General features: G+C 44.8%; 1 protein-coding gene across 1 annotated transcript in view; it reads left to right on the top strand.

Moving 5' to 3' along the window:
• Window positions 1–6211, top strand: part of C7H12orf75 (chromosome 7 C12orf75 homolog) — a 37199-nt gene extending 30988 nt beyond the window's left edge. The window contains exons 3-6 of the mRNA XM_047786488.1: window positions 773–808; window positions 1619–1698; window positions 2572–2606; window positions 6107–6211. Coding sequence (XP_047642444.1) covers window positions 773–808; window positions 1619–1698; window positions 2572–2576 — 121 coding nt within the window. The 3' untranslated portion in view covers window positions 2577–2606; window positions 6107–6211. The remainder of the gene's footprint in view (window positions 1–772; window positions 809–1618; window positions 1699–2571; window positions 2607–6106) is intronic.
• Window positions 6212–27931: the final 21720 nt, after the last annotated feature.

Raw genomic sequence — 27931 nt, 5'->3', positions numbered from 1 at the left:
CCTCCTCTTTGTAATAGGTCATATGTAAAGTGTTTTTTTTTTTTTTTTTTTTTCCTTCGGCTGTACCCTCAGCATATGGAAGTTCCTGGGCCAGGAATCGAATCCAAGGCAGAGCTTCCACCTATAGCACAGCTGCAGCAATGCTGGATCCTTCACACTCTACGCTGGGCTGGGGATGGAACTGCACCTCCACAGAGACAAGCTGGATCACTAACCCACTGTGCCATAGCGGGAACTCCCTAAAATGTTTTTTTTTAAAGGTTAAATTGATTTTAACCCTTTCTGCACCAGATAAATCTTTCATAACTAAAGTTGTGCCACTGAGCTGACATGAGACACTGAATCATCGTGTGTTAAGACTAGAAAGGACCTTGAGTCATCTGGTCGACCCCCTTATTTTACAGATGGGATATCGGCAGACAATTTGCCCACAGCCTGTCCATCACACAGGAGGCAGGTGGCACAGCCAAGACAAAACCCAGGCTTCGTGATGCCTAATGGTGCTCTTTCTAATCTTGGCTGCCCTCAAGTTTTTCATTTTGTTTAGCAGTTGGGCTTGTTGGCACTTGCACTTTTCAGTAAGTAGAACATTGCCAGTTTTTTAGTATATGGATGATTGAGGTGGAGTCAGAATACTGTGTTACCAAAACACTGGGTGGAAGAACTTGAAATGAACAAAATTGGCTTTAACTCATCAGTTCCCTTCTTCTCAGAGCCAAAAATGAAGTCTCTTTGTAACCAGATGGCTCATAAAATGTTTTTGACCTTTCAGAACAGAAGACTCGATAGCAGAAGATGACAAGAGGAGGTATGTTTGGTATTGAGGCTGCTTTAAATTTGAATAATTTTGGCCACACCTGATGGATTTAATGTAACATGAATTCATTTAATTCATGGGTTTAATCAACCGCTCTAGCCCATTGCCAATAATACAGATCCCACCAAGAAAACTTTTGGCACAGAGAGTCACAGGTAGGAGCATGTGATCTGATCAAGAACTCGCCCAGGGTTCCTAATTGTGGGCTTCTTTCGAGCACGCTTGGGTTGTCCTGTGCACACGGCCTGGGCTAGTTTCCACCCTGTGGCCTCTGGCTGTGCTGTGCTCCCAAATTGGAGGACCTCCCTTCATTCCCGCTGCCTTCTGTCGTCCCATCCGCTGAGCCACTGCACTCCACTCTCACTCCTCCTTACCTCTCGGCTCTGTCCTCACTTTGCATCTACCTGTAGGTAAAATGACTGTCCGTAACACCTGTTCCCGAGTTGACCACTCTGAATCCTTCATAACTGCTGACTGATCAACTGTAACATGTCACTGTACTGATACTCCTTACTCTACAAAATTGTAACAATCCCAACTTCTCTTCTTTCCCACTGCAGGCAAAATATCTAAAAATTCTACTATACAGCTTTTTTATATATAGCTTTTTTTGAGCACAGAAAAAGTTCTATCTCCAAGGACAATAATATTCTGAATTCGACTTTTGAAAAAGTCATGAGTTATTTTAAAAGTTCCGTCATTGTTCGAAGGACTCCATGCTTTCATGTGTTCATAATTTTCTGCAGGTGTAGAGTACACCATGTAGTTTGGTCTGATTTTTCTCTGCTTCTTCTCCTTAAGAAACTACGGAGGGGTGTATGTTGGTCTACCATCTGAAGCCGTCAATATGGTATCCAGCCAAACAAAGACGGTACGAAAAAGTAAGTAAAACCATGTGATTTTTTTTTTTTGTTTTGTGAAAAAAAGTAAAATTGTTATTTCAGCTTTCCTGCTCCTCCTGTAGCACCAAAGTCACAGTGGGCCATGTTTAAGAGCTGTATTTGCTCATTGTGATCATTGTCAAAATCGCCACCCACATGATGCAAGTAATTCCAGAGCAAAATTGAACAACTAACTGTTCATGGTTATGTTCCATGGAGGACTCTTGAGAAATGAATGACTAGTTATACAAGAAGAGCAAGAGGGGAAGTGGGGGAAGGGGAGGGGACTGGAGGGGCGAGAAAAGGCCATAGGAACAGCTCCCCAAGGTGGACAGGACAGAGCAGGCGATCCCTGTCCTGCACAGATTGTCCCTTTCAGTGATGATCTGTGTGAAAACGAAAGCACACGTTTCTTTAAGTTTAGGAAACTGTGGTAGAATAGAGGTAAACTCCTGCCATAGATGATAAATGGGACTGATAAGTCATCTGGTAAATAGAAAAAACTGCTTATTGGGTAATGAAATGACGTTAAGGCTCCTTTCTGGGTTTTATTAGTAATTATGAAGTCCTTTTGAAATAAGTACGATTGCGACCTTCTTGCTTGAATAAAAGTTTTTAAGTGTGGCTCGTGGTAAAAGAATGTCGATTTACTCATCACTGTACACTGATATATAGCTTTCAAGAGCTATTAATGTTTAATTTGTGCACAAGCCTTGTATTATTTTAACGTATTATTTTTCCTCATTCTCTTTTTCTGGTTGATGATTTAGACTCGCAAGGACATCCATGTCACTACTATTTGTAGCTTTATGGGAAACTAGAATTAGGTTCTTTATAACTGAACATTGAACTTTTCTTCATTTTCTCTTTAAGATTAGAAGAGAATATCATGACTCAATCAGCAAGAGGTACTGTATGTTTCTGTAAATAATTCTATGTATTTAGCCTTGATGAATGAATTGTAGCTATTATAATGCTTCTAAGAAATCTTGAGCCTCAAGATTAACAAGGGGTCTTATCTTCTTAAATCTGTGGAACCCAACATGTTTTATTGTAAAGAGCTCTTTATGATTAAATGAGTTTTCTTGCAGCTTTTTTTCCCCCCAGCTCCCCCCCCCCATGCAACCCTTAATTCATTTGGTAAGAACAAGCTAAGCGTTTGACTAAAATACCAAGCTTTCAGAGTTCCCTGGTGGCCTAGCAATTAAGGGCTCAGTGTTGTCGTTGCCGTGGCTTGGGTTCTATCCCTGGCCCTTTTACATGCCATGGGCACGGCCCATAAATAATAAATAACCAAGGTTTCATTCTTCCTTGTCAAAATCTTTGTGGGGTTAGGACCTTGGAAGTAACAGATAAGCAGACTAGAGAGGCTGGGAATTAGATTAGGATCGATATTAAATGTTTGGCAGTAGCCAGGGGATAGTTAATATACAGAGGGAAAAAAATGTGTCAGTACCAAAGCTGCAGTGGAGCTGAGCAGTCCATGTGCAGAGATGCAGTTCCGCAGAAAGGAATCAAGTCATAGACCGAATTTCCAGGTTAAGGTGTTATAAAACATGTTCATCATGGACAAAAGAACCCACTGCCCAAAAGATGAAGCACTGTGAACCTCAGGAAGATCTTAGAAGTAACTCCGAGAGAACAAGAACCAGGACAGAAGAAAAGATAGCTTCCATTTATTAACTACCCTCTGGGTACCAGTCTCTAAAGATTACTGACCTGCATTTGCATACAGGCAAAGAGTTTGAGTTCACCTGGTCCAAAATTACACATGGTGCTTGGGTCCCCACTGTCTTTCAATTTGCTGAATGACAGTCCACCTCTTTGGAATACTCCGTGATCAGGAATGCTCTGTCCTCTGGCATAGCCTTGCTCTCTCTGGGAAGCAGACCACCTTGGATTGAATTGAGACTGTTTTTACTTACTAGCTGGGCAAATTACTTCCTCTTCGTAACCTTCATTTTGTAATCTGTAAAATGGAACGCATGCTTATCTTGAGGGGTTCTTGTTAGGGTTAAATATGAAGTGAACGGTAGCTCCTGCTAGAATAGTCAGGGCCACCATCAGCATCACTGTCATCCTGAGGATCCAGCCCCCGGTAGACCAGAAGCAAGACTGATTTGTTAACGAACCAACCTCTTGCTCAGGGCCAGTAATGGTGCTGGCTTTGGGGGTGGGATGGGTTGCAGGATAAGCTCACAGGTGGCGACAAATGAACTTTCCTACCTGGGGAAAAGGACCTGGAAGTCATAACTGGTTTCTGCCCGACTAGAAATACAATCTTGGGCATCCACTTCTTCCAAGACTCTCTCTACAAGGCAGCAACATGATGGAGCTTCCCTGGTGCTCACAGGCACATGAGGGTGGGGGAATTTCTCTTTAGGGATTTGTTGGAGATTTTCTATTTCTGGGATTTTTGGTAGAGTTCTCATTCTCCTGTAGATTCCTAAGTTCCCTGCTAGCTTTCCCTTATGCAGCAGCATTTTTGTCATTTGCATTAAATTGGAAAAAAAGATGATCTCTTTGAAAGGAAGCATACATGACTATTCACCCTTCTGAAAACAGGGTGTATTTCAGAAAGCATCTGAGGACAGTGGGATGAGGGGCATGTAGATGGCGAACAGGACACTTGGTAGCGATGCTGGAGCACAAGACCCTAGATCTGTTACCTTCTTCCAGTTTTCACATGAGAGACAAGATTGTTGTCCAACTTTGCATGTGGGTCTAAGATTTCCTAAGAACAGTTGAGCAACGCTGTTGGCGAGTCAGCCTAGACGGCTGACTAGAAGACTGCTCATGGCTATCAATATAAAAATAAACATTTTATTGCCATCCTTCTCTCTTCTCAGTTATCACTCTGACTCAGTTATAAACATATACATTTTTAAAATCATCTTTTCCATTATGGTTTAATCCCAGGATACCAAATATAGTTTAGTTTCCTATGCTATCCAGTAGGACCTTGTTGTTATCCATTTTATAGGTAATCGTCTGTATCTGCCAACCTCAAAGTCCCACTCCATCCCTCTCCTACCCACCCTCCTCCTTGGCAACCACAGGTCTGTCCTCTTTGAATGTTTCTGTTCTGTGGATAGGTTCATTTGAGTCACATTTTAGATTCCACATGTAAGTGATATCAGATGGTATTTGTCTTTCTCTGACTTGTTTTCCTTAGAGTGTAATAATCTCTGGGTGCATCTGTGTTGCTGCAAATGACATTATTTCATTCTTTTTTACGGCTGAGTAGTATTCCATTGCGTATATGTACCACTTCTTTATCCATTCTTCTGTCAATGGACATTTAGGTTCTTTCCATGTCTTGGCTATTGTGAATAGTGTTGCTATGAACACAGGGGTGCATGTATCTTTTTGAATTATGGTTTTGTCTAGATATATGCCCAGGAATAGGATTGCTAGATCATATGGTAATTCTGTTTTTAGTTTTCTACCTCCATACTGGTTTCCATAGTGGCTGCACCAACTTATATTCCCACTTACAGTGCACAAGGAGTCCCTTTTCTCCGTACCCTCTCCAACATTTGTTATAGACTTCCTATTTGTTACTTGCAGATTCCTATTTTTTTTGTTTTTTTAGGGCCCCACCCGTGGCATGTGGAGGCTCCCAGGCTAGAGGTTGAATTGGAGCTGTAACCACTGGCCTACAATAGCCACAGCAATGCCAGATCTGAGCCCTGTCCGTGACCTACACCACAGCTCACAGCAACACCGACCGGATCCTTACTTAACCCACTGAGTGAGGCCAGAGATTGAACCTGCATCCTCGTGGTTACTAGTCAGATTCATTTCCACTGAGCCACAGTGGGAACTCCTTTGTAGACTTTTTAATGATGGCCAGAGGAATGCTTTTAGAGTCTCTTAAAATTATGTATATCATGATACGGATGGGTAGTTTCTTCCACTGATGAACCAAGGCTGAAGAGTTTTGCCCATTTGGATGTACAGAGTGCTGCTAGCACAGTGGTGCTTCTCAGAGGCTATTGGCTGTGCTCACTGCATCAGATCCCTGGTGGGGTGGGGGGTTGAGACCCCAGGAGGGTCTGACCAGCAGCGAAGGGCTGGGTTATGGCTGAGCAGCCTCTATCTTTGCAATATTGACAGGTGGCTAGGTTGGGGCATCATGTTGTTGTATTTTCACTCTAAGTTTCAGAAGTCTTTCTCCACCCTATCTTGTCTCATGGGTCAGCAGTGGTTTAACACTGCCCTGGCCACCTATTATTAAGTCTCAAGATATTGAACAGATATTGAACATGTGTGTTGCCGAAAAGAAAAATGAGTAGATCATTTGCAGGCCTAAGGCTGTTTTTTTTTTTTTCTTTTTAAGTCCAAGTGGTGCCTTTTTGCGCTTACGGATAACTCTTTTCCCCTTTTCTGTTTGTTGCCTCCATAGCTTGCTCATCAAGATCTGGATGGGATTTCGGCGTCATGGGACATTGTGACGTGCACAGACATTTCCAAGGAAATTCCCAGTTTGTAGTTAAAGCCATGGGTACACATTGAATGTTACAGGACTAGAAAGGAATGGGTTGAACAGTACACTCATGCCTGGCACTTGCCATGGTTCACCTGTGCAAGACGAGCTCACAAGCGGTTCTTGACCAGCTGGCCGCTGGTTCCTAGCGGTCATCACAGCTCATGAAGATCATGTCTTTTTCATTGATACTTTTTGGATCCTTTTTATATAACAAAATCCTTCATCTATTTATAACTTAAAATAAGGCACGGTAAATGAATTACCCAAAGTAATATATTTGTTCTCTTTCACTATTTCTACTTCATGTTAATTGTTAGCTGTCAAACAAAGTGATTCTAATGGTTCACTCTTTTTTTACTATTTGTTTTTCAGCTTTATTTAAATGTCAGGCGATTTTCTTTATTAAGGATGGTGTATTACATTGTAACACTTAAACTGCTGAGATTTGCATGCTACACCTACCATTTGATTTACTTCCTATTTTCTTTAGTCAAAGGCTTATTATGTAACTGCAAATACTTCATAGCCATGAGGCTCCCGTTTCTACTTGTGATCAGAGCATTTCATCATGTTAATTCTATACTGTTTAAGAACTTGTCACTGATGGTCAGTGGGATATTTGGGAATTTCTTCCTTTGCTAATGAACATGCATCCACTTCGTACTGCACTGTAAATCACTTAATGTGCCAATGTATTTCAATAATTAAAACTTTTTATCCCCCTTTACCTGGATTTCTTAATTCTTTTTTGAAAGAACACTTTCAAATAAGTCACCCATTGTGACGTAGAGATATAACATATTGGCATGAAAAAAATCATCATGTATCGATTACCATGAAAAACCAGAATTATGCACAAGATGAAAAGCATTCTCAGATATTTTGGCCCATACAGCTGTCATAGGGGCGTCAAGTTGATTTTTAAAAACCTGAAGGTTAGAATCACTGAGAAATGATTACGCTACACATCCTCCTGTCTCATGTCCACGCGCGCATGGTGGCCTTTAACTGGAAGCTCAGCAGTTTATCCCATTGGAGATTAATCGATGAACTTTTTGAAAACCTTTTGAATTACCTAGGTTTACAGCTTCATCCATAAACTTAGTATGTTTGTCCAAACTGAGATTAACCACGACCACTTGGATGGGGCATCTGTCAGTTGTCTCCACCATAAGGTTTCTTTTTGTCTCCATCCTGTTTCTTCTAAACGAGTCATAAGTTTAGACCACACTCAAAGGAGAAGGGAATTAAGCTCCACCTCCTGGAGGAAAGAGTATCAAGGAATTTTTAGAATTTATGAAAAGCCTTATATACCTATAGTGAAATAGTAGCCATAAAAAGGAGTGAAATCTTGCCATTTGTGAATATAAATGGACTTAGCGGGTATTATGTTAAGTGGAACATGTCCGAGAAAGACACACACAGTGTGATTTCACATTTACGTGGAATCTAAAAACCAAACATAACAGAAACAGAGTCATAGATTTAAACAGGTGTTTGCCAGAGGGAAGGGAATTGGCAGGTGTGTGAAAGGGGTGAAGGTGATTTAAGAGGTGCAAACTTCCAGTTACAAAAAATGAGTCATGGGGATTATCGTCAGTCATAAGGTAGTATCTTTGTATAGTGACAGGTGGTAATGAGACTTACAGGGTGATCATTTTGAAATGTAGAGAAATAAGTGAGTCACTACGCTGGGTACCAGGAACGAACGAAGTGGTATCGGTCAGTCATACCTCAGTGTAAAAACCAAGTGAAAAGAAAAACAGGAAAAAAAAAAAAAAACAAAAAAAACCAAAAAACCCACAAGCCCCACACTGATTAGTAAGTATTTTACAGAAGGTACTTTGCGACTCTGCACATGTCCTGTTTCTCCTTAGAGCTGCCCACTGACTCATCCTTGGACCTTGCCTGCAATGTTTACTGCAGGATACCAATGCCAGTTTTCTACTTCCCTCGTTCATTCCTTCATGGGTATTACTTGAAATTCTCTAAGGAGTATTTGAATAAAAAAAAATAAATAAATGGGGAGAGGAGACAATCATTTCTTTATATGCATGTGGTCTCATAGCTATCAATTTCTTTTTTCTTTCACTAGGTTATTGCTCAAGTTGTTCAAGCTTTGCCCATTGGTAGTTTTTTCATGTTGGTTCTTTTCATTTTTCCCCTTAGGTTGACTTTTAATAGCAAGCAGAATAAAAATCCAACTCAAAAATCAGTTAAAACACACTCCTAAAACTTCAAAATTATAAATGAATGGAGTTTTCCATATTATGGCAGGTCTTAATGTTTTCCTTCAACTCGACATTTAAATTTAGAACTTGTGATTCTTCCATGTTAATATCACCCACTTACCTAAGTCTTAAGGCTAATTATTTTTATTAAGTATTGCAAGGATCTCCAGTGAAAGTCTTAAAGATTAATTAGTAACATTAAGAACTTTCAAAAGACAAGTTGAGAGATTGGAGAAGCCTTTGAAATGCCTGAAATTTAAGCATTAAAAGCTTTTCCAAACAATGTATTTCTGGTTCTTTGTAAGATTGTTACTAAAATATCCTAGAGAGAGAAGAGTTTCAAAGAACTTCTGATTAATGAAATTGTTGATTAAAGAAAGGTTTTCTTAAACCTTCTAAGCTAGGAGACATTTATGCCTCGACTTGATTAAAGGAGATGGCTAGAATTTAATTTTGGAAGAACTGTTTAGATCTCTGGAATGTAGAGATCTGGTTTTGGCAAGTACAACTAACTTCTGGGGTTTTATTGAAGAGTATCTGGCCTGGCAAACTGAGTTCTCAAAAGCGATCTGGAGTAGGCTCTGGGGTGAAGCAGAGAACAAGAGAAGGGTCTTAGAGCCACGGAGACGTTACCCCTCTGGGCTTTTGAATTGGAAAGGGCTTGGAGAGGAAGAGAAAACAGGTTCCATTGTGCACAGGGGAGCTTTGTGTGGCTGTGTCGTATCTGTGCCCAGAGTTGTGAAGAGCTTCAGGACTGCAGAGTTATGTGAGGAACTCAGTCGCTGGAGAGTTTACATTTCATTTGCTTAGACTTCATGCACTTGCTAAGTCCAAGTAGAACAAAATGCTGTGCTTTTCCATAGACTGGGTTCTGACACCTCATTTTTTCCAGTCATTTATTGACCCTCACCCGCCGAGGTCTTGCTCTGCCCCAGGGGAACACTAGTTCCTGAGGGTCCTGCTGGAAGACCCAACCTCTGCATGTGGGGCTCTTTCGAATAGTGGGGGTACCCTGGGGAACCTGTCACACACACAGAGCAGTATGGGCCCAGGGGAGCAGGACGACTTTGGGAGCACAGCCCACAGGCCCCTATGTCAAGACTCATGGCTTGGGAAAGACTTCCTGGAGAGCAGGCCCCTCAGAGCCATGAGTTAGCCAATTAGAGGCAGCAGAAAGTTGGGGCAGAGAACCACAGGCGCAGCGGCACAGAGTCCTCAAGCCCCTTGCGTGTCCTGGGCAGAGCTGGGAGTTCCTCCTGGCTGGGGTGGGGGTGGGGGGCAAAGTCAGCTGTGGCGAGCTTCTCCTGAGGTCTGTAGGAGACCCCTGGAGAGGGAAGCAATTGTGGGGGTTATTTGCTGGGTCCCCCCCCCCATTCACCTGTCCCCTGGGGGCCATCAGAAGTCTTGGTCTTCTGGTCTCTTCCACCTCCTGCTATGTGAGTCTCTCTAAGAGGCACAGCTGACACTTGCAGCTCTATTTTAAGGTGGGCCTTTCCCATTTCACCAGTAATACAGATGATAGTGCGATTTGTGGAATGGTTCGAGAGACAACTGAAGGCAAGGGGCAGCTGGCCTGTGAGGTTCCTCTTCTTCCGGAGACACCCCTTCAAGGCCTGGCTGTTTAATCCAAGGCATTGAAACCAACACAGAGTCAAGGACAATGACGAAACAAACGTGTCCAAACAAAACATTCCTCCAGGAAGGTCAGAACACCACTCTGGGGCTGGGCTAGGCCTTTCCCAGCACCAGGTGTCATCGAGGGCCTGGTGATCGGGTTTGATAATGTTGAGGCTGGTCCCAGGCTTCCCATTCTCTCTTGCACTTTGCTCTCCACTAAAGCAATCCAGTAAATGACACAATCCTTTCTCCATCAGGGGAGTCTGAACGTACCCAAAACTTAGCACTCCATTACCTATCTTGCTTATTTATTTAATATTAAAATACTGCAGACTCCTTAGAAGGCAGGCACCTCATATAGTCTCTTCCATTTTTCTTAGAATTGGGTCGCAGGGACCTACTAGGGAGAAATGGCCTTGGGTTAGGATGAAAGCAAGAGAACTTGTGACTCTCAGCGACAGACTGGTGGCTTCTCTTAGAGCACTAGAGTCTTGGGGACAGATTTAAGGCCTCTGCTAAATCGTGTGGCTTTTCTGTGCCTGGGACATCTTCAATGAATGGCACAAAATCTACTCTTCATTTTCTGCTACGACGGTTAGCAGAATTCGTTGATGGATTGATTGATCCAGAGGTATCTCCCGAGGGTCTCTTCTAGGCCTGGCGCTGTTTAGGCAGCAGAGATGCCGAAGTGAGCACATCAGACAGAAGTCCTTGATGTGGGGTTTACAGAGCGGAGATGCACTAGGTGAATGCACGTTGTATTTGTAGTTGTCAGAGTGACAGCTTCTGTGGGGAAAACGACGCCAGGAGAGGGAACAGAGCCAGGTGGGTACCACGGTTTTAAGGACACAGCAGGGAATTACTCGCTGAAAAGACATGCAAGGGCAGAGAACTGAAGGCGATGTGGCTGCCCACGTGGGTTTTAGCAGAAGGATATTTTTAGGAGAAGGGCTGAGTTAAAACGCCCCATGCCAGGAACGTGTCTAGAATAGGTGAAAAAGAGCAAAGAGCTCAGTGGGGCTGGAAAAAGATGGCAAATGGGAGTCACAGAAGTTAGAGGCTGCTGAGGAGCAGGGGCGTTTGGGAGGCAGATCAGCCCTATTCTAGACCAGTGGCTTTATAATTTTTTATTTTCCCACTGTACAGCAAGGGGGTCAGGTTATCCTTACATGTATACATTACAATTACATTTTTCCCCCACCCTTTGTTCTGTTGCAACATGAGTAGCTAGACAAAGTTCTCAATGCTATTCAGCAGGATCTCCTTGTAAATCTATTCTAAGTTGTGTCTGATAAGCCCAAGCTCCCTCCCCCTCCCATCAGGCAGCCAAAAGTCTCTTCTCCAAGTCCATGATTTTCTTTTCTGAGGAGATGTTCATTTGTGCTGGATATTAGATTCCAGTTATAAGTGGTATCATATGGTATTTGTCTGTCTTTCTGGCTCATTTCGCTCAGTATGAGATTCTCTAGTTCCATCCATGTTGCTGCAAATGGCATTATGTCATTCTTTTTTATGGCTGGGTAGTATTCCACTGTGTATATATACCACATCTTCTGAATCCAATCATCTGTTGATGGACATTTGGGTTGTTTCCATGTCTTGGCTATTGTGAATAGTGCTGCAATGAACATGCGGGTGCACGTGTCTCTTTTAAGTAGAGTTTTGTCCGGATAGATGCCCAAGAGTGGGATTGCAGGGTCATATGGAAGTTCTATGTATAGATTTCTAAGGTATCTCCAAACTGTTCTCCATAGTGGCTGTACCAGTTGACATTCCCACCAACAGTGCAGGAGGGTTCCCTTTTCTCCACAGCCCCTCCAGCACTTGTTATTTGTGGATTTATTAATGATGGCCATTCTGACTGGTGTGAGGTGATATCTCATGGTGGTTTTGATTTGCATTTCTCTTATCAGCGATGTTGAGCATTTTTTCATGTGTTTGTTGGCCATCTGTGTATCTTCTTTGGAGAAATGTCTATTCAGGTCTTTTGCCCATTTTTCCATTGATTGATTGGCTTTTTTGCTATTGGGTTGTATAAGTTGTTTATATATTCTAGAGATTAAGCCCTTGTCGGTTGCATCATTTGATACTATTTTCTCCCATTCTGAAAGTTGTCTTTTTGTTTTCTTTTGGGTTTCCTTTGCTGTGCAAAAGCTTTTCAGTTTGATGAGGTCCCATGGGTTTATTTTTGCTCTAATTTCTATTGCTTTGGGAGACTGACCTGAGAAAATATTCATGATGTTGATGTCAGAGAGTGTTTTGCCTATGTTTTCTTCTAGGAGTTTGATGGTGTCCTGTCGTATATTTAAGTCTTTCAGCCATTTTGGAGTTTATTTTTGTGCATGGTGTGAGGGTGTGTTCTAGTTTCATTGCTTTGCATGCAGGTGTCCAGGTTTCCCAGCAATGCTTGCTGAATAGACTTTCTTTTTCCCATTTGATGTTCTTGCCTCCCTTGTCAAAGATTAATTGACCATAGGTGTCAGGGTTTATTTCCGGGTTCTCTATTCTGTTCCATTGGTCTGTCTGTCTGTTTTGATACCAGTACCACACTGTTTTGATGACTGTGGCTTTGTAGTATTTCTTGAAGTCTGGGAGAGTTATGCCTTTTTTTCCCTAGGGCCGCTCCCACAGCATATGGAGATTCCCAGGCTAGGGGTCTAACCGGAGCAGTAGCCGCTGGCCTACGCTACAGCCACAGCAATGCACAACCTGAGCCTCATCTGCCACCTACACCACAGCTTGTGGCAACACCAGATCCTTAACTCACTGAGCGAGGCCAGGGATCGAACCCTCAACCTTGTGGTTCCTAGTCAGATTCGTTAACGACTGAGCCATGAGGGGAACTCCCACAAATGGCAGAATGTCTTTAGAGGTGATTAATATATTTTTTTGGCCACACTGGAGGCATGAGAAAGTTCCTGGGCCAGCGATTCAACCTGTACCACAGCAGTAACCAGGGGCACAGCAGTAATAATGCTGGATCCTTAACCTGCTGTGCTCCCAGAATGCCAGATGATTAATATTCCATTGTGTGTATATATATCCATATTCTTTATCCATTCACCTGTCAGTGGACACAGTTGTGTCCAGGTCTTAGCTATTGTGAATAATACTGCAGTGAACATGGGGGCACAGATCTCTCTTTGAGCCTGATTTCATTTCCTTCAGGAAGAAGGACTCCTGGATCCTATGGGAGCTGTATTTTGCAATTTGAGGAACCTCCGTATTGTTTTCCATAGTTACCACACCAATTTACATTTCCACCAACGGAGTACAAGGGTTCCACATCCCTTCTCGCACTTAGCACTCTTTTTGATGATAGCCTTTCTTCTTTTTTAGGGCCACATCTGTGGCACATGGAAGTTTTCAGGCCAGGGGTTGAATCAGACCTGCAGCTGCCTGCCTGGACCCACAGCCACAGCTAACTCCGGATCCGAGCTGCATCTGCAACTTATACCACAGCTCACGGCAACGCCAGATCCTAAACCCACTGAGTGAGGCCAGGGATCGAACCTACATCCTCATGGATACTAGTTGGGTTCATTAACCATTGAGCCACGACGGCGCTCCTGATGATAGCCATTCTAACAGGTGTGAAGTCGTAGTTCATTGTGGTTTTGATTTGCATTTTCCTGATGATTAGTCAGATTGAACACTTATTCTCGTACCTGTTGGCCATTAGAATGTCTTCTTTTGAGAAGGGTCTTTTCAGATTCTTTGCTTATTTTTAAATTGGGTTATTTCCTTGCTATCGAGTTCCTTATATTTTGGGGCTATTAAACAAACCCCTTATCAGAAAGATTAAGATTTGGTTTGCAAATATTTTTTCACCCGTAAGTTTCTCTTCACCCTGTTGATTGTTTCCTTTGCGGTGTTTGACGATAAAGGAATACTTTCAAATTGTAAGTCTGCTATGTAGGAATATTATATAGTCATAAAAGTCAGGCTTTTGAAGTCTATGTAGTTTAGTGAGAAAATGTACGCAGTCTATTTCAGAAATCAAAAATAAAAATTACACAAATTATCCCAGATACGTGTGTATGTATGCACACAGAAAATGGGTGGGTGGGTTGTTAGGTCCTTGTCCCTCGATGTTCAGTGACCTTCATGCCTGATGCCCCCTGACCTCTAGCACTAATGCCGTGTTAGGCTCACAGGAGGAAGGATGGTTTAGTGAACCCTGATGTCTGAAGAAGTCCTTTTTATTGGTTTATTGGACACTTAACTATATTGTATTTATCTCAGAAATCTACACTTTAATAGGAAAATAGTTTCATTCTTCCTTAACAATTGACGTAAGATCTGTGATACCCTCGCATTGAACCTCTTAAAAAGCCAAGCTCCGCCGGCTACGGTCATGCCTATATAACATGCATCTACTGCCCTCTGGTGGAATCAACTTCTAACAGCAGCTTTATTTCTTCCCCTTTCTTGCTAAAGGTGGGAGTAATTCTTATCTAACTTTCCTTAACATAGTCATAGATTTGAGGATTCAGCAGTTTCTTCCTAATAGATCATATCCTGGCTTTTGCCACTTACTAGCTGTGTATCTTGGGCAATTTGCTTAACTTCTGGGTCTCAGTTTCCTCATCTGTAACATGGAGACAAATAATGATAAAATATTAAAGATATGTACCAAATACTTCCTACATGCCTTGCATTAATTCACTGAATTTCCACAATAATCTTATGATACTGGAACAAATGTTATTTCAATTTTACAAACAAGGAAACCAAGGGCCCGGAGATAAATCGTTGCTACTTCTCAGCCAAGTGTGAGAATCAAATGAGTTAATGATACATGTAAGGGGGTTCAAAGATGACCTGACTGAACACTCCAAGTCAGCCATCTGTCATCACCTTTTTGAGTTATTACAAGATTGGGTCTGTGCTAACGACATTGCTCTGGACCACATGGGTCTTTACTTATGTGTGGGTTACTCCCATTTGTAACCCAGGCCAGTTACTTGCATAATGAGACATACACTGTGTCAAATAGTAAAACGTGATTATTTATACCTATTTTTCTAGACACTTTTAATTTCTCCAGGGGCTGATGTGAGGTCAGCCTATTTCACTCATGACTGTCCTGGCAAATTCCAAGGAGGGGACGAAGGTTTAAAGGGCAGATTTAGTATGTCTATTAATTTGCTGTTGTCTGTAGGTAGATGGGATCTCTACATATTTTCCCAGTCTGGGTTCGGGGAGCAGCGTGCAGGGAACCAGGGTGGTGCCCAAAACTATTTGTGTAGCGCCTTGCTCTGCCCATTGCTTTATTCACCTACTCAAAAATTATGTATGAGCCCCTCAATCTTGTACTGTTCTAAGCACTGGCCTCTCCATCAATGCGCCCTTATAAAATTCATCATGCTGCTGACACCAACAGAAATTAAAGAGTCAGGGACACAGATTAAGTTGGGAACACAGCCAACAGATGGACTTTCTCAGACAATTTTTTTCATATTACATCTTATAAAGAAAAAAGTATAGTCAAGAAATTCAATACTGGTATTGTGGACATTTGAACTTTCAACAACTGGCGTTCTATTTGATTTTTGATCGAGGGGCAAATTACGCAAAATTAAAAACCGAACTTACAATTTAAATGATCAAGTCCAATAGTCATGGAGAATGGAGGCAAGTTATTGGGGGTGGGAGGGCATGCACTTTGGAACTTGTTTTTTAAGTAGAGCCCTAGAGGACGGCACATAGAAAGCTGAGCGAGTATTAAGAGTCACCAGGATGTGACCAGCACACAGGGTGCTCCACAGGAAGATGGGCTAGATGCCAAGTTCAGTTTGAAGATGAGTGGTGTCATAACAGCACCGGCTGCTTCATGGGAAGCAGGCAGCTGCCCTGCCATGCCCTTAACTTAAAAGGCGCCTAGTCTCACCAATACAGTTGCCGTGGAAGTACGTTCTGAACACAGTAGATGTTATTAGACAATTTGTTGCCATCCAGCTGTCTACTGGAAGTCTTATCCAAGGTCTTTTAACCTGAAGACTTTAGAATCTAGGTCCCTCCCTCCCCTCCTCTCCCTTTTGTTGCAAGGTTTTTTTTTTTATTTTTTTATTTTTTTTTATTGTTGCTGTCTTTTTGCCTTTTCTTGAGCCACTCCCGCGGCATATGGAGGTTCCCAGGCTAGGGGTCTAATCGGAGCTGTAGCCGCCGGTCTACACCAGAGCCATGGCAACGCCAGATCCCAAGCCACGTCTGCAACCTACACCACAGCTCACGGCAACACTGGATCCTTAACCCACTGAGCAAGGCCAGGGATCGAACCTGCAACCTTATGGTTCCTAGTCGGATTCGTAAACTGCTGAGCCACGACGGGAACTCCCCAAGGATGTGTACTTTTTGGAGAGGAACCAAGAAGTGGAGACCGTGATCCATTCTACACCCACTGTCCTTGAATTCCTCATGCCCGTCATTGTTCAGGACAGGGGCCACATGTCTTCAGTCACCCCCCCTCCCTTTAAGATTTACTTTTCATACCATATGATATCACTTATAACTGGAATCTAATATCCAGCACAAATGAACATCTCCTCAGAAAAGAAAATCATGGACTTGGAGAAGAGACTTGTGGCTGCCTGATGGGAGGGGGAGGGAGTGGGAGGGATCGGGAGCTTGGGCTTATCAGACGCAACTTAGAATAGATTTACAAGGAGATCCTGCTCAGTAGCATTGAGAACTTTGTCTAGATACTCATGTTGCAACAGAACAAAGGGTGGGGGAAAAATGTAATTGTAATGTATACATGTAAGGATAACCCGACCCCCTTGCTGTACAGTGGGAAAATAAAATTAAAAGAATTAGATAAAAATATTAAGTAAAAAAAAAAAAAAAGATTTACTTTCCAAGGATGCTTTGTTTCCAGAGATCTCAGGTGATCATTTAATTGCTGGATTTACCCACCAAATGCCCTGTCCTACCAGCATCCCATCTTCCACTTTAGCTGTCATCTCCTGACTTCAGACCCAGTCAAGCCAGAAATCCATCCTGGAGTCCTGCGTGTCTTTGAGTGTCTGTGGCCGAGGACCTCCTCCGACACGAATTTCTAGAACAGTCAGGGCTTTGGTTGAAGCTGCAGAGTCTGCTTTAATTTTAGAAAAGGAACTTAGCAAAGGCATTAGGAGGGCAGGATTCTGGGGTGGGGGAGTCCAAGGGAAGCAGAGAGGGTCAGGCTCTGAGGCTGTTTCAGCCAGAAGCAGCACCCAGACCATCCCCGAGGGCTGCCCCAGTGAAGACCCCGCTGTGGCTGCTGCTGCTCTGTGCAGACCCTGATGGTGATGGGACTGGACGCCTGAGTACCCCCCCCACACACACACACACACTGCCATCTTCAGCTACCTCTTCCAGGAAGTTACGAATACCGTGCCTCCCTCCACTTGGTCCCTTCCCTGACACCGGCTTTTATGTCGCTGTGGCTTTCATCGACACCGTGGGAAGCACTGCACAACTCCACCTTCGGCAGAACTGCCCGTCCCCCCCCATCCCCCCAGGCTTCCCCCCCCTTTCCGCCCCAGGTTCTCGCTCATACTTTTTTGCTCTTCCCTCAGACTCTGGAGCTGCAGAGATTTCTACTTTTCTCCTGCATGCCTCCGTGGAGAGGGGCCCAGAAGCTTTGTAGTTGGAAAAGCTCGAAGCGAGGGTTGGTGTGTGGGAGGGCGGGGGGGTGGGGGGGCGCCAGGTGGGGGGCTAGCACACGGTGGGCTGCAGGAACCAGCTCCTGGTGTTAAGGCTCGGCTTTGAAAGTCTCTAGGGCTGCTGCTCTGCCTATTGTGGTGAACAATGGTGGGTTCTCTTTACTCCCAGAATAATTCACGCAACAATGTTCTTGCTCCCTTGATTCTGCTCCTGTAGGACTATTTATTCTGTGGTGCAACATCGTTCATCCAGCACAGCGGGGCTCTCTGTTGTTTATGATCACTTCCGTGTTTCTGATGAGGAAGCCGAGATACAGGAGAGCAGAGCCCTTGCTTCCAAGCCTCCCATCCGACAGCAGATTCTGCCCATACATTTACTGGTCACACATGAGGGGTCAGGCCCCGAGGGCTGGTAAGTGGCAGCGTGGGTCTTGAATCCAGGTTTTCACAATCTCAAAGCCTTTTGACTACAGCGTGGCAGTACTTTTCAGAGACTCGGTTCCCCAAAGAGTGGTTACAAAGCAAAAAAGAGATAAGAGAAAATGACAGGGAAGAAGAGAAAAAAGTATGCAAGAGAGAAGTGGCCTCATTATGGTGTGTTTTAGAGGTTGCAAACAGCCAGCATTCGTGTTACCTGTGGCTGCTGGACTTTTAGGAAGTAAAGAAGCAACAGCCTTTTTCGTCCTCTGTCCATTGGAGCCAAGGTAGAGATAGACACAGGAAATCAGATGGAGATTAAAAGGTCACTCTTAAAAAACCCCCCAAATTCATGTCCTCTCCAAACCTCAGAATGTGACCTGGTTTGGAAATAGGGTCTTTACCGATGTAGTTAAGATGAGGTCATATGGGATCAAACGGGCCCTACATCCACCGAGGTCTCTTAGAAGAAGGGAAAACAGAGCCACAGAGACACACAGGGAGAAGTCCCGCGAAGACAGAGGCAGAGATGAGAATGATGCAGTTGGAAGCCGCAGAATGCCAAGGGTTGCCAGGAGCCACCAGAAGCTGGAAGGGGCAAGAGAGAGGCTTCTTCCCTACAACCTGCAGCGGAAGTCTGGCTCTGCTGACACCCCGATTTTGGACACCTAGCTTCCAGAACTGAGAGAATACAGTTTTGTTTGAAGCCACCCAGTATGTGGTACTGCAGCCCCAGGAAACTCCCACCGATGAAAGTCTGGAACACATGGATTTCTGCTTGCAAGGAAGTGGGTTTGGAGTGTCCTATCCTTGACTAGATGAATGCTGTTCCCCCCGCCCCCTGCCTTTCTTTGAAGCTTTTCCCAAGGGCAGGCTGGGCTCCACAGGAGGATGGAGATTGGCTGAGCAAGCCCGGTTCCTTCCAGGAACCTCAGAGGGGAAGGATGGGAATAAGTGGGGAATAAGAGCTCCTGCCTAGCCGGGGGCTGTAAATGCCAGTTTTTCCGCCTGTGCCATGTTTTTCTAAAAACATTTAAATCCATTCCCAACGTTCAAAAGTTGAAACCTGGCTTTTCTATGAAGAGTCCCAAGCTTTTTCAGAAAAATGGAAAATCCGGCCACACTGGGCCGCAATTCCCACGGGAGTAGGACTGGCTGTTGCTGCAAAGTGGTAGCTTCTCCAGATGGGGGCAGGCCCTCTGGCTGCCCATTCTGCCCACCTTTCCCCTCGTCTTAACCACCGCCCCCGCCTCTTCCCTCCTGGCCCTTTAGATATTTCCGCTTAGGAGTCTCAGCTGTGGTTGAGAGCTCAGGGGCCAGGCAGACAAGTCCTGGGTTCAGATCTGTGCTCAGGTTAGCTCCTAAACGTGTGGGCTTGGGCAGTTTACCGCCTCGAGCCTCAGTTTCCTCACTGGTGCGATGGGAAGAATAGAACCCACCAGAGTTCCGCTTGTTGCTCCGTGGCGGTGAACCCACTAGTATGCATGAGGACATGAGGATGTGGGTTCGATCCCTGGCCTCGGTCAGTGGCTTAAGGCTCCAGCGTTGCCATGAGCTGTGGTGTATGTGGCAGATGTGGCTGGGATCTAGCGTGGCTCTGGGGTAGGTTGGCAGGTACAGCTCTGATGTCTACTCCTGGCCTGGGAACTTCCATATACTGAACATTTGCGTGCCCCCCCTGCCCCCGCCCCAACAACAAAACAACCAACCACCACCCTGACCTTATGGGACCATGGAGAGAATTGAATCATTTCACCATGCTAGTCTTACACATACAAACCACATCCTAAGTGCCCAATAGATGGGAGCTATTGCTGTTTAAAAAAAGCAAAACCCAACCATGTAAGAGGAACCCTGGAAGGAGAAAGCCTCTGGCGAGAAGTCTGCTTTGTCTGGTTTTAGGGCTGCCCTCCATCTCCCCAGTGTTCAGACAAATATTTTAATAAGCCAGCTTCCAAGGAGCCCCTTTCTGTAGCAAGGAGTCCAAGGGCAATTTGGGGAATTGCAGCGCCAGTGAAGGTAGTTTTTCTTCCTCCTCAACAGTTTGATTCTCTTCTGTAAGGAGGAGGTTGCAGGGAGGCAGGAAACCCTGGATCCCATCCAAATACTTTGATGTCTGGGTTTTAAAATTCTTGCGATCGTAGCTGGCTTTGCCGACTTCCTAGTGATTCTCCAAGGAGCATTTCTGTTCTGACTGATCACTTCTCCTGGGAGGCCCCGAATGCTGGAAGGCCCAGAAGGAAATGATCGACCTCAAATAGCCTATTTCCACGTGGAGGCGAGGAGCCAGGTGGAAACAGAGGGGAATTTTTTTTTTTAAATGAAGGACCTATCAACGTCTCACTGGAAGACCGGCCTTGTGAGGAGGCCACTGGCCTCTGAAATCATTGCAAGCTACAGAAGCCAACTCGAGCCAGTCCTTGTAAAACCTGAGAGTTAATTTAGAGGAGTAACAGAGCCATAGACCCCAACGACGGTGAAGCCTCCCCAAGGGCTAGAGCCAGGAACGAGAGTGAACAGGTAGCAGGTGCAAAAGGATTGGTACAACTTAGTGGTGGATACAAGAGAAGCTATCTGGTTGCTTCAGCATCATGGATTGAGTCATCCAGCTTTTCTCCGTTGATTTGAAAGGGCACCTTTTTCACATTCTAATTTTTTGGTGTGTGTGTTTGGGTCCATTTCTGGTAAAATTCTACTTCCCCTGCTCTCCCTGGTTGGCATGGGTTGAATTGTGTATCCCACAGAAGTAGGTAAGGAGTTCTCCCTGTGGTGCAGTGGGGTCCGCTGTGTCTCTGCAGTGCCAGGATGCAGGTGCAATCCCTGGCCTGGCAAGTGGGTTACGGGATCCAGCATTGCCATAGCTGCAGCATAGATCACAACTGGGGCCCAGATCGGATCCCTGGCCCAGATCTCCATATGCCCCCCCCCCCCCGGGGGGGGGGTGGCCAAAAAAAAAAAAAAAGATAGGTTGGAGTGTTAACCCCCTAGTCCCTCAGAATGTGGCTTTATTTGGAGAGTAGGTCTTTAAAGAGGTCATCACATTAACATGAACTCACTGGGGGGGGGCCTTAATCCAATATAGTTTTTGTCCCTACAAAGGGGGAATTTGGACCAAGAGCTAGATGTGCACAGAGAGAAGGATGGTAGCCATACATAGAACAATCAGTGTGATGGATCTCTAAGCTGAGGCATGCCAGAGACTACTGGGAACCACCAGAAGCCAGGAAGAGGTGGGGGATCCTTCCCCAAAAAGTTTCAGAGGGAGCCTGGCCCTGCTGCCACCTCGGATTTTAAGCCTCCAGGACTGTGAGACAATGTATCTCTCCAGATTGTGGTACTTCATTAGAGCAGCTCTAGCAAGCAGACAGTGCTCCAACGTAGCTACCTCTTTTTAAGTATTATAGCTTTATAACCTTTAAAAATACTTGGTCATGTTAATCCCAGCGATCTTAAGATGGGAAAGGTTAGATCTAATGTAAATGCTAAAGACTGTAACCCAGAATACAGTTAGAAAGTTTTTAGGAGGTCCCATTGTGGTGCACTGGAAACAAATCTGATTAGGAACCATGAGGTTGTGGGTTCCATCTCCGGCCTCACTCAGTGGGTTAAGGATCTGGCGTTGCTGTGAGCTGTACGTGTAGGTCACAGATGCTGCTTGGATCCTGCACTGCTGTGGCTGAAGTGTAGGCCAGTAGCTACAGCTCCGATTTGATCCCTAGCCTGGGAACCTCTATAGCCGCAGGTGTGGGGGGAAAAAAATTAAGTCATTTAGAAAACCCCTTAAGATGTACTCTTGAAGGGGGTACTTTTTGGTCTTTTTAGGGCCACACCTGCAGCACATGGAGGTTCCCAAGCTAGGAGTCAAATAGGAGCTGTAGCCGCTGGCCTACATCGCAGCCACAGCAACGTGGGATCCAAGCCTCATCTGTGACCTGCACCACAGCTCATGGCAACGCTGGATCCTTAACCCACTGAGCAGGGCCAGGGATCGAACCTGTGTCCTCATGGAGGCTAGTCAGATTCGTTTCTGCTGAGCCACAATGGGAATTCTGAAATGTGTCCATTTTATTGCATGTTAACTATACCCCAGTAAAATTAAGTGGTTAGACTTGTATGTATTATATACCTCAGTGCAGCAAGTGGGGGTCACCGCTATCTTGCTTTTTCACATGTTGCATGGATTGTGCAAACTTTGGACCAGAGCTCTGTACATACATAAAATTCTGGTGGAGGTCCCATGGACCGGCGGGACTGGAGTTCTACACTCACATTTAGAAACAATTTAGGCCAGCACTCATCCACTTGCTCCAAACTCTGCATGTGGATTAATTCTTCTAACACACGTGCAGACCATGCTCAAAATACAGGCTGGGTGAGGCTCTGTCGTAGCTTAATAGATCAGCTGAGTAGTAAGAGCAGATCTTAAAACATGATGACTTGTGACCATCTCATGTCTTAGATCATTTCCGTATTTAAGTTCTGGCTGCAGTTCTGACTCGAATAGGCCACATGGTTTCAATAGAGCGAGGCACGACTCACGTTACCTTGGCTACAGGAGCCGTGAAAGCTTCATTCACGTCATTGAAAGATTCATTTTGTTCCGAATGTTGAGTCCACAATTGAAGTCAGGTATTTTTAGAGCATTCTGCAAATATCCGACAGAAGGGGAATGGAGACTTCCAGTAATTAAAAATGTTGTCATCGAATGTTTCAAGACATAGTCCAGAAGGGTCCTGGTTTTTCAAAACAAGGAAAACGTAAATGGATGGAAGACCTTGATCATCAAGGCCCTCTGCAGACAAGACTCGGTAATTAGGGAATGTGAATAATTGTGTGAGTGATTGATTGTTGGGTCAGCAATTCCTACTCTCAGGCTCTGGGTCTGTGCTATTAAAGTGAGATTGGAAGGTGAGCCTGAAAGCTTTCGCATGTTCGGCTACTTATGTAAATTAAGGGAGCTGTGCTAGTTATGGGTTTTGTCTGCTTAGCACCCTTCCCTTTTCCCCTCCTCCCTGTGGGAAACCCATTCCTTGTGGATGGGAGGGGCTGACCTCACAACCTCCCTGCCACCACGATGGCAATGGGGGCCCTAATCTGGTCTGTAAGGGGGTCCCTTATTTTCATTACCTATAGTTGTGTTCCTTCTGAGAAGAGCAGTGACCCAGGAATGCCTGATTAGCATCTGCCCTGAGATTTTCTCCAGACCTTTAAGGGGGGAAAAATATCCCCCTCCCACCCCCCGCCCAAGATCATGATCTTGAACTAGAATGTAAGCCTACAGCTCCTGGGGCCATCTTTCCTTCCAGTATGGGGAGGCTGTCTTGAGAATAAAGCCAACTTGAGGGGGGAGCAGGGCCGAGAGGTGGAGAGATTGCCAGGGCTGAAGCTCTTTAAGCCCTTGACTCTTTCTCATGGGAGCTGGACAATGCTCCCCTTCTACTTTTTCTTTATCCAAGTTGAATGGAGTTTCTCTCACATGCGACATAGCAATTCCTGGCAAATTGTAATTACGGTTACTAGCAAATTGCCCAAGTCTTAAAAAAAAATAAAATCAAGATCCTCTTGGAACTGTGCAACAGCAGCGACAAAAATTAGGTGCCGAAGCTGACCCAGAACAGAATTCTCTTCCATTATGCAGAATCCCACCATATAATTTGTTGTATTCATCTAAAAGAACCTCAAACTCAATGACAAGTGATGTCTTTAACAACGGGATACATGTGATTCACACCACTGTATGGTCTATGTGGAAGTTGAGAGCAAATCCTCAGTACTTTGTCCCAAGGAAAAAGCTTTCCTGTTCTTTCCATTTTGTATCTATAGGAGATGATGGATAGATCACTAAATGTACTATGGTGCTCATTTCATGATGTATTAAGTCATTACACTGTGCCCCTTAAACTTTTAGAATAAAATGACATGTTTATATGAAATATTACTTTACTCATTTTCCGCACCAGGGCTTTGGATACAATTTCATTGGATGAACGTGTTCTCCTAAAATGATTTTAGAACAACTAAATTGGATCATCCTTCCCTGCTCTCCCAGCTTTGAGATTTTGAAGTTCAAATATCCTTCCCTAGGTTGGGGAAAGAGAAAGAAAAATATCATGAAGGAATGTTGGCCTAATTTATTTTGGTGTTCACGGGTCTGCGCAGGCAAGGAAGGCCCCCCAACCCCCCTTCAGGAGAATCCGTGGATTCATTAGAAAAAGAGGCAGGGATGAATCCTCAGGGAAAATGGCAGAAGAACTTTGGGAAGGATGTGCTGGAGATTGAGATGCTCCTTTTTCTATTATTGCTCATCCAAGTTGCTCAAAGCAGCCTTCTTACCAAGAGTTGTTTGGGTGCAGACAAGTAGAGGTCTGATCTCTTGTTCAGCACTAGTTTTCCTTCCTTTTCCTAAAGGATAAGGAGGAACGAACTGGTTACCTCTCATGAGCAATAGCAGGGTATTCCTGAAGTCTTCCTTTATCGGCTGCATTTAAACACCTGGAGGCCCTTTTCCTACCCTGGCCCCTTCACGCTCTCTGGAGAGGTTTCCCACTTTGCTGGTTCTGAGATAGAATGAACCACTCCCAAAAGTTGGAAAGGGCCTATGGAGCAGGAAACAGGGCATCTGTACCCTGGTCAACCCCGCAAGGCTGACCTCTCCCTTGGTTGAGTAACAGAAGTAATGACCAAATACAGAGAGCCCTGGCCATGTGCCAGGCACTCCCCAGGCTCTCATTCCGTTTTAATCGTCCCAAGAATCTAGGAGGTAAATGCAACCATGGCTCATGACCTCTCCAGGCCAAAATTCCTCTCTCCTATGCTCTTTGATGTTCTGTAACTTTCCTCAGAGCGTTTACCTCTATTTCTTGGGTTATCAACTAGGATTATTTAAGTCTCCCCCATGGGAATGTCATCTTAGCCATCACGGGAACTAGGTCTATTAACTACGGATGACCAGCCCTAACGCAGTGCCTGACATGTAGCAGGCACTCAGGAAGCATTTGTGGAATAAAGACATCCTCATGCAATACGGAGACAGTAAAGCTCAGAGAGGTTGAGTATCTTGCTCAAGACTGCGAAATCTAACAAGCAGTGCAGCCAGTACTGGACTTCATGTTCTCATTCTTTGTCCCCCCCCCCCCCCCCCCGAGAAACAAGCCTGCTTTCCTGGCTGCCTCTGTTGATGCCTACTTAGAGAGGCAACCGAAGTAGTTAAGTGTAGTCAAAGCAATGTTGTGCTATTTGAGTAACAAGGGTGAGAACCCTCTACCAGTTGATGGTACTCTGTCCACCAGTTGATAGGCGTCTGTGGGACTAGAGTGGATGGAGTGGACTTAGCATCACTGTGAAGGAGAGGAGGTTGGCTTTCAGAACTCACCCATGGCCAGTCCCTGATGTTTGACTTAGGTTGTTTCTGCTTGATCATCACCTAATGTGTCATTTTCCCTGGAAGTTCTTGACTTGTAATAGGGGGACACAAATATTTCAACCCCAGGAGTGCCTGGCTGTCTTGAATCGGGGTCTCTAACTTATCAACCGATTGCAAAATCACACTTTGGTAGAGGTACCATAGCCCCTTCCCCCAACTGATGGCTATTGAATAGTCTTGCCAGAGAGGCTGGAGGATGCGAGTACATCCACAGGCTCTTTTCTCTAGAACTTACTCAGTGATGCCCAAGTTGTGTTAGATCACCATGGCTACTGGGCTATTCTACACAACTTCACACTTTTTCTCTCAAGTCACTGTATTCTTACCAAGAGGGAATTGTGTTGGTTTCCAAAGCTATTCAGCCAATTATACTTAATGCAATTACCAAGGAAATATTTTAATGTTAAAAATTTCTGAAATAGCGTAGAAAAAAAGGGCTGTTGAATTTCCAAAGATAAAAAACAAGATGCTTAGAAAAACCCATTAAAATAGTTATGAGGTGAAAATTTACCAAAAATTTAGAGATTCTGAAGCTCACTAGCATCTTTAAGCTCATATTCCATTTTCAAGAAATAGGCTATCTTAGCTAATGCACAATGGGTGGGATTTATACAAGAAAAAGTGGAACTCCCATCAGCACATCCACATTCAAAGAAAAATCCTTGCCCTAAACATCACGTGTTTGCACTAGTTTTCTGCCCGCCTTTCTCTCCAAGAACAACAAAACCCCCCCAAAACTGATTTCTTTCAGTAGCAATAGCAGAATGTTCCAGGAATTTGTTTTATTTTAAAAATAAAATACAACGTTTGTATGTATTACTTAAAAAAGCTTTTTCCCCTGCTTTAGCCATCTTTCCTGATTAACCATCTCTGGAGTCATTCAGGTCACAGGGTCTTTAGATCTAAAGTTCTATTAGAGATGTCCAGCTCCTTCCAAAATGGTGAATGGCTCAGGCGTCAAACTTTATAACCCAACCCCCAGCCAATTCTGGAGAGGTTTTAAAGGAAAGCATGTGGAATACAGGAAATAAAGAACCAAAACAGAGCGATAGCAACCAACCAACCAGACAAGCACCCAAGTTCTGTGAGGAAGCTCTAGGGAGATGGACAGCTGCTGGGAAGTGTGGGCTTGGGGCTAGGGTGGGGCTGGGGCGGGGGCGGGAGGGCCTGCTGCCTGGGAGGGAGGAAGCACCACGTGTGCTTCCATCAATTAGAACTACCCCCACTAAGGCGCCAGACTTCCTGATCCATGGAACCTGCGAGATAAGGACTTGTGATTGCCTTAGGCTGCTAAGTGTTGGGGTAATTTATTATGCGGCAATAGATGTAAACACAGTGTCCCACTTCCTTGTTGAAATCCCAAGTTCTTTCCCCCCCCCCACCTTCGTCTTTGTGTGGCCCTCAGGTGTGCCTCCGTGTGGGCGAGTCCTTTCCATATTGCACCTTCATCGAGCTCCCTTCTTTCTGCCATTGCCTCTCTCAGAGAAGGATTCAGTAGGAAAAGGGCTTTTTTAAAGGAGTGCTTCACTCTCTTCCCAAGCTGCAGCACAGGGAGTGTCACTGACAGTTAAAGGGGACCTGGGAACCCATCCCTGGGAGGGTGGCCCTGAATGGGACCCAGGGGTGTTATCTTGCTCAATCTTGCCCCGTGAATGGAAGCCGCTGATTTTGCCTTTGAGGTCAGGGTACTTTCACTAATTGGGGGAAGGAGGAGTGGGGAGGCTTTGGCTGTAGAAAGGAGATGCTTCTCTGCTGACCATAGAAAGTGACTCTTCCCTGGTCAGAGCCTTCTCAGATGGCTTTGAAATGGGTTTTTTTTCCAACGAAGGGCGGGTGGTCGAGGGTCAAGCGGTTGGAAGAGGCTTTTGTCAGAGGACAAGCCGAGGAACGTATCTTCCTGGATTTTGCACAACCCCCTGTTGGGTTCTGTCCCAGAAGTGTTTGCCCCAGTTGTCCCCTGTGGATGGTTGGGGATCAGCACTTGGTCTCACCCTAGCCTCCACATCTGGAGCTTTTTAAGAGAATGAGTAGACTGTAGGTTCTCACCTCTGCCTGATTGTCAATCAACTACTTTTGATGTTGTTTTCAGGTGCTGTGCTGGGCTTGATTTGAGCCAAAATGCTCTCCTGTCTCCCCATAAACCTAAGAGCTGCCCTTTTTGTAGAGGTCACTCTGGGTCAGGTACTATATCCTGTGGTGTATCTGGATTCTCTCGCCGAACCCTCCCCAAACCTGTACGGCAAGGCCCACCACTGCTATGTTGCAGATGGGGTGGCCGAGGCTCTCGCAGGTGAGGTGATTTGTCCTTGACCGTGGAATTAGTGCATAGAGGAGAATCGACCCCAAGCTAGTGGGATTCCAAAGCTGCTTTGTTTGAGGCAGCCCCAGGAGGCTACCCCTGTGT

The sequence above is a fragment of the Phacochoerus africanus genome, chromosome 7 (genome assembly GCF_016906955.1).
Source record: "Phacochoerus africanus isolate WHEZ1 chromosome 7, ROS_Pafr_v1, whole genome shotgun sequence".
Lineage (NCBI taxonomy): Eukaryota > Metazoa > Chordata > Mammalia > Artiodactyla > Suidae > Phacochoerus > Phacochoerus africanus.
This window is presented reverse-complemented; position numbering and strand designations above follow the sequence as displayed.